Source organism: Diabrotica undecimpunctata, chromosome 3 (assembly GCF_040954645.1).
Source record: "Diabrotica undecimpunctata isolate CICGRU chromosome 3, icDiaUnde3, whole genome shotgun sequence".
Taxonomy (NCBI): Eukaryota; Metazoa; Arthropoda; class Insecta; order Coleoptera; family Chrysomelidae; genus Diabrotica; species Diabrotica undecimpunctata.
In genome coordinates, this window is record NC_092805.1 from 17,658,467 (window position 1) to 17,669,046 (window position 10,580).

The 10,580-nt window shown below is 32.1% G+C and overlaps 1 protein-coding gene across 3 annotated transcripts in view; it reads left to right on the forward strand.

Annotated features, from left to right (window-relative positions):
* LOC140436491 (annexin B9-like) overlaps window positions 1-9,902 on the forward strand; it is a 34,172-nt gene extending 24,270 nt beyond the window's left edge. The window contains exons 6-7 of one of the 3 annotated variants that reach the window (XM_072525351.1): window positions 1,403-1,614; window positions 8,159-9,902. In XM_072525351.1, the coding sequence (XP_072381452.1) occupies window positions 1,403-1,614; window positions 8,159-8,209 (263 nt within the window). In that variant the 3' untranslated portion in view covers window positions 8,210-9,902. Of the gene's footprint in view, window positions 1-1,402; window positions 1,615-5,008; window positions 6,682-8,158 lie in introns of those variants that run through there. The other 2 variants (XM_072525353.1, XM_072525352.1) reach the window with 2 other exon arrangements.
* Window positions 9,903-10,580: the final 678 nt, after the last annotated feature.

Sequence of the window (10,580 nt, forward strand, 5' to 3'; positions counted from 1 at the left end):
GTCTAAGATTTAGGGAAACGTACCGTAATAAATAAACTTTTAAAATTGTAACTCCAGCTTTTTTTCACACAAAAGTTTGGAAACAAAAAGAAGTCACACAGGACCAATTAAAGAATATGGTGGATGTGGCAAGAGTTCATAGCCCAATTCGACCAATTTTGCCATGAAGACGGCGGAGGTATGAGCCGGTTCTTTGTCATGGTGGAAGAGCCCATTTTTCTTCGCTGAATTGGGTCGTTTTTTCAGTAATTCGGCTCAATAATTTGGCGTAGTAGAGCCCTGTGACCGTTTTTCCCTTCTCCAGGTAGCCAATGTAGATGTCCCCTTGTGAATCCCAGAAAATGGTGGACATCACCTTTTCGGCCGATAGGACAGTCTTCGCCTCCTTCGGAGCATGTTCGTTGAGTGTCGCAACTGTTTTGACTGTTTTTTGGTCCCTGGTGTGTACCAATGGATTCATATTTCGTCAATGGTTACCAACAATGTAAAAACCCCTTCGGATTGCGCTTAAATAGCACCAAACACTGCTCTGAAGTGGTCTCATGGTTATGTTTAATGTCCGGAGTGAGCAAACGCGGCAATCATCGCGCCGGCAGCTTTCTCATGCCCAAAATTTCTCGCAGGATATGACATACTCAGTCTTTTAAGATGCCTACTGCCTCAGCTATCTCGCGTACCTTCAGTCGGCAATCTGTCAATATGAGATCGTGGATTTTTGTCACATTATCCTTCTTGGTAGACGATTTCGAGGCACCTGGGCGTGACTCATCAAAGACCGACGTGTGACCACGTTGAAACTCGTTAAACTAATTTTTGAGGGTTGCCATCGAAGGAGAAGAGTAACCGTACAGAGCATATGCGATTTCCCTTGCAAAAACAAGAATCACCGGCCGATATTGCTCTTTTTCCATTTTTCTAAAATCTGCGGACACGCCCGCTTTCACATGCGGTCGAAACAAAACTACGGGTCCAATTCGGCTGAAATTTTGACATTAGTCGTCTACGAGAATGTATGTATTACACGACAGTGGATTTCGCTTGAGATAGTGGCGCCATCGGGCGGTGAGGCTAAGCACTTATCGAACCACCTACGTATGCATCGCTTTATTGAGATATGCAATAAATTAGATGTATAGTTGAATTGGTAGATAAATGCGTTAGCCAGTTTGAAAGTAAAAATTTAAAAAAATATAATGTATAGTCACAATCATAAGTAATTCCAAAATATAATTAAATGAGATCATATTATAATAAAATAATATACTGTAAGGCCATATTATAATGAGTAATAAAAGATATTAAAAGCAAAATATGTAAATATGTACTAAAAACTTTTCCAAACACACATACGTAGTCTCATTTAAATTTAAATACATATTTAATACATATTTTCCTATTTCAGGAAGCACCAAAAAGGCTTACTTGAGCTTAGTAACGTCAATTCGAGACAAACCCGTGTACTTGGCCACCAAACTCCACGACGCAATGGCTGGTATGGGCACAGACGACAAAACACTTATCAGAATTATAGTATCTAGATCAGAAATAGATCTTGAAGATATTAAAGAAGCCTATGAGGCCAAATACGCTAAGACTTTGTACGAGCGGGTGTCGGTAAGTAGGGAATGTAGTTTACTATATCTAACTTAGATTGAATCACTTTCTTCTTCTCTTTGTTACTAATACAAAACTATAAAGTAAGGAAAGATATAAGTATTACAAAAACAAAAAAATATATACTGGTCATCATCATCATTCAATCTTCGCTTATCCACTGCTGGACATAGATCTCCCTCATAATTTTCCATCTATTTCGATCTTGTGCCTCTTGCATCCAATTCCTATGACAACGTTTTAGATCGTCAGTCCAACGTGTTGGTGGACGACCTCTACTTCGGTAGGCATCATCTCTTGGTCTCCATTCCAGTATCCGCTTTGTCCATCTATTGTCTGTCATTCGAGCCACGTGGCCTGCCCAGTTCCATTTTAGTGTTGCTACTCTCTCTACTGCATCAGCCACTCCTGTTCTTTGTCGTAGCTGGCGATTTGGGATCTTGTCTCGTAGTGAAACGCCCAACATAGCACGCTCCATCGCCCTTTGACACACACGGATCTTTTGAACTGTTCTCCTTGTCATGGTCAACGTTTCGGCACCGTAAGTTATATATATACTGGTACTAGCTAAATATTAGATAAATAATGTTACATTATTTATGATGCTTTGAGAGCAAACGTTTTAAGGATGCTTTTTTTGAGTCTCTTCTAACAAATTCTTCTTTCTTTCGAGTCATGTTCTTTAAAATTCGCAAATATATATATTATATATATATATATATATATATATATATATATATATATATATATATATATATAACTGTTTTGGATGGGTTGGAGTCAATAATAGGGTTATTGGTTAACTTTTTTTATTCTCGAGCTTTCAATTGTGTTTACAATTATTATCAAGAGCTAAAAAAGACAAAATACTTACAAGGTTGAACTAAAAAGAAAAAACAATTTTTGTTAACTTACCAAATAAAAATTAGTTTGGTAAGTAAAAATCACTGCTTACATGTTCAAAATATTTAATACAAATATTGTATTAAATATTTTGAACATGTAAGCAGTGATTTTTACTTACCAAACTAATTTTTATTTGGTAAGTTAACAAAAATTGTTTTTTCTTTTTAGTTCAACCTTGTAAATATTTTGTCTTTTTTAGCTCTTGATAATAATTGTAAACACAATTGAAAGCTCGAGAATAAAAAAAGTTAACCAATAGCCCTATTATTGACTCCAACCCATCCAAAACAGTTATATATTTGTTCCAAACGAGTCACAAGTACTTCTTTTTTCTTATTCTTATATATATATATATATATATATATATATATATATATATATATATATATATATATATATATATATATATATATATATTCAAATTATTTTTCGACCGTACTGTTTTAAATATTGATTTATAGTATCAGCAATCGGTCAGGAAATAAAACTCTATTTGTTCAGTCTCAATATTTCGTCACGATTTTGTGACTTCTTCAGGAGAAAACTGTAAATTTATTAGAATCATTAATTATTATGTGTAAACAAAGTGAATATTTTAATATTTACAAGTATAAGAATAAAAATTTAAATTTTATTTAACATATCTAAATAAATGACATATTTGTTTGATTTTATTTAGGAGTTATGGTAACCGCAATATTTTATAGAGTGAATTCCCATTATACAATTTTTAGTGAGTCGGTTAAAAGAAACAATTACTATGACACTATTATACATATTATAAAGTGGAAAGATGGAATTAATAGTACAGAATTGAGAAAGAATCAGGAACACGATAAACTGATCTATAAAATGTAATTGATGGTATGTAGTCAGTTATTGCAATACTGATATTTAGGAATGTAATAAAATTTTTTGGTACAGTTACTAGAGAATTACTAAGTTTATGTTTAACTGTACCAAAAAATTTTATTACATTCCTAAATATCAGTATTGCAATAACTGACTACATACCATCAATTACATTTTATAGATCAATTTATCGTGTTCCTGATTCTTTCTCAATTCTGTACTATTAATTCCATCTTTCCACTTTATAATATGGATAATAGTGTCATAGTAATTGTTTATTTTAACCGACTCACTAAAAATTGTACAATGGGAATTCACTCTATAAAATAATGCGGTTACCATAACTCCTAAATAAAATCAAACAAATATGTCATTTATTTAGATATGCTAAAAAAATTTAAATTTTTATTCTTATAGTTGTAAGTATTAAAATATTCACTTTGTTTACACATAATAATTAATGATTCTAATAAATTTACAGATTTCTCCTGAAGAAGTCACAAAATCGTGACGAAATATTGAGACTGAACAAATAGAATTTTATTTCCTGACCGATTGCTGATACTATAAATCAATATATATATATATATATATATATATATATATATATATATATATATAGTGTCGACTTGCGTTAATTCAAACCTGCGATAATTCGAACCTCTCTATAATTCAAAGTTATCTCGAGTTCCCTACAAAATCTGTTTATATTTCGAACTAAATCAATAAATTTTTATGCACTTCGTAATTCGAACTCTCATCTCTGCGGTATGCATTAGCCTTTATGTTGTGGCTATGCAAGTCTTGTTTCTCAGGCATGTCATTATTGGTCTTAGACTGGCTTTATAAATTCTTGACTTCATCTCAGTTTTAATGTGCCTGTTTCACCATATAGTGTTATTAAGGCATCCTGCCAGTATATTTGCTTTCTGTACTTGATGTCTCACTTCTTTGTCCACGTCTTTGGCCAGACCTGGGCAAATATTAAAGACCTATGCAGAATAAACAACATTAATGAATAGGTGCCAGGAAAAAAAAGAGAATGCCATATCAGTTGAACAACAGAGAACAGAGTAGTTAGAATAGTCCGGGATATGCCGTCAATTGGAAGAAGACACTGGTCGTTCACAGAAAAAATGGAATGATAATATTCCACTAGGGTAGGAGGTGACATAAAAAAAACGAGAAATTTGACTATATAAAAATATAAGAACAAGAAGAAGCAATGTTTAATTGATAGAGTTCCTTTAGAAATTCTATGGTGGTGCTCAATAAGAATGAAGTTTCCAATAGAGTGAACAGGGTAGTGGGAAAATAAATGGCGATACTTACAATAAGGGTGGGATTGATGTACTTGAAGGAGGGGAGGTATGGAAAAAAGGTGTCACAACTTGCCTAGCTGACAGTAAAGGCGGACGACCTGGAATTTTCTTTATTATTTAGCATTTAGCATCTATGATTTTGAGCAAAAAAAATATTAAATACAGTCCCCTCTTTTCTAAATCCAATTTAAAAGCCTCTAAACATATCCTTGTCATGTTCTACAATTATTTTTATACATAGGTACCGTAAACTAGCCTTAAATCATATCTGTTTAAATAAACATATTGAGCTATCAATTTTTTTTATTTTTTAGGATGACTGCTCTGGGAAATATCTTAAGACCTTGTTGACAATAATAGGCTAAGATGGACAAAATTTTTGTTTAAATTTGAATATAACACTTGCCACACATTTATTATAGTACTCATCTAGATTAAACTTGTTAAAAATGGATTTGAGACATTTTATAAAAATCATTTTAAAAACTATGAAGATAATATATAAGTATATATTTAGTGAAAACGTTTCTTTTATTTTTGCAAAATTGTTTGTACAACCTAGTGGTAGAAACATGTGTTTAAAGCAAGCAACATTTTGAAATTGGCGCTTGATCTCTAAGTTGTTAAGAAGATATAGAAAAGACAGTTTATTTACTCGTATTTTGAGTATTAAAAGCTAGTTCATGAAAGGTTCTTACTTAGATGACCCGATATTATGTGGAATGCATGATTTATTCATCGTTGGTGAGAATCTGGATTTTGGGTTTGAACCTCTAGTAGAAATCTACGGATTTTTACTTTTTGCTCTATTAAGAAGAAACTAGATGTAGTTACGAAAATTTTTAAACGTTTTTTTGTTTCTGTGTGAAGTAAAAAAGTATTTTATTTTTCCCAGCGACTCGTTGGATATTATCTTGCCATCTCTTCTGTTATCTTTCCCACTTCCTTTGATTTTGAAACAGTATTTTTGTCCAGTATGGTTGTATGATATGACCCGTCCATTCCAATTGAGTTTGGCTACCCTTCCAAGATTTTTTTTCTTAGATCTTTTTTCCTGTTAAATGGGATTTTTCTGGAATTGATTTGCCACTATATTTCTAACCCTTTATTCCCAGCTAATTATATTGTTTGGAACTTGAGCGGATTTACCTGTAACTGTTGTTAAACATTGTTTTTAGACTTGATGTACAGTCTGGCAAAATACGAGAGTCAAATACTCTTTATTTTAAATATAGAGCAATTTGCCGAGTTTGTCAAAAGCCGTTCAAGACTGCCTCACACTTTAGAACTCTAATTTTCTTTTCCCAACTATCTCCATACTATTTTTCCAATATTTTTTTACTAAGCCTTGTACTCAAACACCATAGTGATATTTCGGTTTAATTATTCAGTTCCTAATTTTAGTTATTCAGCCTTAATTTCGTCTGGATCTGGAGATAATTACTTCTCTATTTATAATTACATTGTTTCTTTTTCATCTCCATTTGGTAGTTTTTAATTAGAAGCTCATTACAGTGTATAACATACAAAAATGAAAATCGGCGTTCTACCAATTATGGTACAGCCTTGCTTACATAGTCGTTTTTCATTTCTGCCTACGATTGTCTGGTATAAGCTTCTCTGCATCATGCTGTATCGGCTTATTTCCATAGTCTTTTTACGTTTGGACGTCGTCTTGGTCTTGTGCTATCTCTTGGATACCATAGTGTAATTCTAGTGGACCATCTATCGCCAATTCTACAGGTGAAGTCAAACAGTTACACATCGTTCATCAATCTGGATTTGAATATTATACCATTTTTACCAAAAGATACCATGCCAAGTATATATATATATATATATATATATATATATATATATATATATATATATATATATATATATAGGGTGAGGCAGAGAAAATTTAGGATGCCGGTTTTAAACCAATTTTGACAGCACCCTGTATAATAAAAAAAGCAACTTTACACTGTAAACGATAATGCTGTATCTGGTTAATAAGTTCCTAAAGAATTTAAACTTTTATTCAATTTACATTAGAGGATATTGAACTTTATATATATAGTAGAAATGTGTAATGTTCATATAAAAACCATTATAACTCAAAAACGGTTCACAATAGGTATCTTCTTCTTTACGTGCCATCTCCGCGACGGAGGTTGGCCATCATCATGGCTATTCTGATTTTAGATGCTGCCGCTCTGAATAGTTCGATTGATGTGCGTCCGCACCATTCCCTCAAGTTATGCAACCATGATATTCTTCTGCTTCCTCCACTTCCCTTGCCCTGGGTTTTCCCTTGTATAATTAATTGAAGTATGTTGTATATTTCCCTATACAATAGGTATAAGGAAGTATTAACAAAAAATGTTCAGAATAACAAGAATATTTCTAAAATTAAAAAATATGAGTGTCCCGTTAAAAAAAACGAAGTTATAAGCTACTTCCGGTATAACCGGAAGTAGCAAATAGATGAAAATATTTTCATTAAATAAGTCACTCTTCAAAACCCCTTCATTTCAATTTTCATGATTCAGTTACTTTTAGTTCTCAAGATATTTCTATATTTCTCTTTATATATGTAGTATATACAGTGATGAGTGCATTAAGAACCGGCAAAATAACGCAAAAGATAGAAAACATAATACGTTGTGAAATAAAAAGAGATGAAAGTAGTAGAGGTGGGAAATTATCGATATAAACCTATAATTTACTTTACATTACATTAGAATTATCGAAAATTTCCCACCTTTAGACGTTAGCTTATGAGCTAGTTGACTTCAGTCATAATATTACAAGTATGACGTCGAACATTAACATTTTTTAAATTTCGCATAAAGTAAAAACTGATTGAAGGCAATAAAGCAAAGCTTAAGTAAACAGTTTAATTAGTAGTAATTTGATAATTAATTCTGTGTTGACGAATACAGAATAACAAGCTATAATAATTCTGTATTGAGAAGAGTGTATGCGATGTCTCAAATCACAGTTTATTATTGATCAATACTTTTATTTTGGATAAAAACATACTCATACTTAAACTGTTTTTACTCACATTACGTGATACGTATTACTATGACTGAAGTCAACCAGCTCATAGCTAACGTCTAAACGTGGGAAACTTTCGATAGTCCTAATGTAATGTAATGTAAATTAGAGGTTTCTATCGATAATTTCCCACCTCTACTACTTGCATCTCTTTTTATTTCACAACGTATTATGTTTTCTATCTTTTGCGTTATTTTGCCGGTTCTTAAGGCACTCATCCCTATATAGTGTGTGTCTGTAAGTTGGCTAAAACATGAAACGGTAATATGCTGTTTACTCTCCTGAGCTTGAACGCTAAAATAAAGATATTTGTTTCAAATCGGTGCTTACTTTAAAAACACTATGAAATGGACAAGACTATTTTTTGCTTAACAAAACATCAGTATTAATTATTTAATTTTATATTCTTTTATTTTTAGGATGACGTCACTGGAAAATACGCAAAAGCATTATTGACTTTAATTGGTTAACTTCTTTAAATGTTCTTTTAAAAAAATTACTGTGTACTTTTTTGCTAGGTGTATACTTGTTCAGCATTGCATTCAAAAAAGTAAATATCACAATTACTTTCATTTGACTATGAATCTTCAACGAAATAGATTATAAGTTAACTAGTTTACTTAAAATTTTATTCTTAAGTTCTCGTAAAGATTATTATATATTTAAAAAAATATTTACTAGAAATACTCAGAAAAATGTAAGGTATTTAGGTATTTTCGAAATAGGGTTTGTGCAGTATTTGATGATGTTCACTCTGTTCACTGTTCACATAGATATAATATTTTACACAACAGTTTAATATTTTAATACTTTGTAGTCATGATTTGCAAACTAACCAAACTTTTGCTATGATTTGTTTTGAATGTAACAAATGTAACATCACTATAATATTGTTTTTTCCAAAGTAGTTCAGAGACAGTTTAATTTGAAAGAACACAAACCATCTAGGCCTTTCTGCTCGTGTCGGAAGAGGTTGCAATTGGTTATTTCTAAATTCATATACAATCTGTTTGTATGATCTTTAAAACTAAAATGAATTGGGCTTAATAGTTTACCCTCATACGGAAACGAGCTCAGACAAAGAAATAAAATGAAAAATTTAAAACAAAGCTAACCTTTATTATTTGTCACTCAAACCACCCAAATGAGGAGACCACTCAAACAGAATTTCGTCCTGTCTGTTGGACGTTTAAAGAGAGAAAGGGAGATGAATGCCGAGGAGTTCAATTTTGAGGCGACTGTCGGAGCTATTAGGAACTACAGTAGCGTCCTTGAGGTAATTTAAATGCACTCGGCGGATAGATGGCGTGAGCAACATTAATTTGAATATGTACTAGGAATTAGACTAATAAATTTTTTAAAACGGTACACATGGTTCATCTTTGGTAATTTGCTTCATCGGACGATAAAGAGTAGAAGTAGAGTCAAGTAATACAGTGAGATCGATGACGGTCATTTACTGATTCCTACTCTAAAGCGTTTAAGACGCTAGAAAAGCGGTAAAATTTCAATGAATTTTTTATTGTCGCTTTAATAAAAACACAATACAACAGAGAAACATTCAGATGTGAGAAATAATTCTCACGTCTTGAAGAAACACCTTTCAGACTCGGGTAAATATAAATAATAGTACCTACAAAATCAAAAGAAAAATCGCAGTGGAAGCTTATGCTCTGGATTTGATCATCTCTATATATTAGCAGGGTAATTGCTTCACCATTCCATGTGACAAATATTGTCGTCGAATATTATATCGTCAAATATAACTACTTTGGAAAAAATAAAATATTTTTTATTCTTCTAAGCACTTTCAAGTTTTATTTCTAATTAAATAACAAAATTACATGTTTTATATAAAGCTGTTTTGAGAATTGTTACTTTATCTGCTTCTTTTCCAGAGCGACGAATCTTCAAACATCAAAAAGATCCTGCTCGCATTAATTGAGTGAACTTTTATAATAATGTTTGATAAATGTGAGCTTAAAATTCACAAAATGCTTGAAACGGTAGACTGCACCTGATATTTGCTAAATTTTTACAATAAAAATTGTGTTAAACCTATTCTAAAATGTATTTATTTCTATTGAATGTTATAGAACGCTTATATATTTTATGATTGTATTTTTAGATGGTTGTGACGCAAATAAATATATTTTACAAAAGTATAGCTCTTTTATTTATTCGTGAATACTTAATTATATACTGTTCAGTACGCGTCAAAAGTCTGCTTCTCCTCTCCAACTATTTTCTGAACTGTTCATAGTTTTAGCACGATATACAGAAATAACGGCATGCCAATTGTGAGTCTGGCCAATTGTGAGATAGCAGCAATATGTATGAAAACATTAACAGGCAAATAAAAGCAAAAATAAGAATAGCAAAAAATGAATGGCTTAAGCAACAATGTATCGATCTAGAACATTTACAACGACAGCACGACGACCGTAATTTACATAAAAAGCTTAAGGAGTCTGCTGGAATATACAGAAAACGAAGACCAACTACCATAGTTAATCAGGATAACCAGATAGTGCTGGGTGAAAAGGAGAAAATTGATATATGGGAAAATTATATCCAGGAGTTCTTCCATGACGAAAGACCCATGAGTGAAGTTTATACAGACGACCAGCTGACTGGCCCTTCAATCACCAAAGAGGAGATAGAAAAGGCAATATTAAATTCAAAAAACAATAAGGGACCTGGACCAGATGAAATCCCGTCAGAAATACTCAAATTACTGGACGAAAGGGGAATTTCAGCACTACACAAAATATTTAACTTAATTTATGAAACTGGCTGCTATCCTCAACAGTGGTTACGCTCTACCTTTATTCCCCTGCC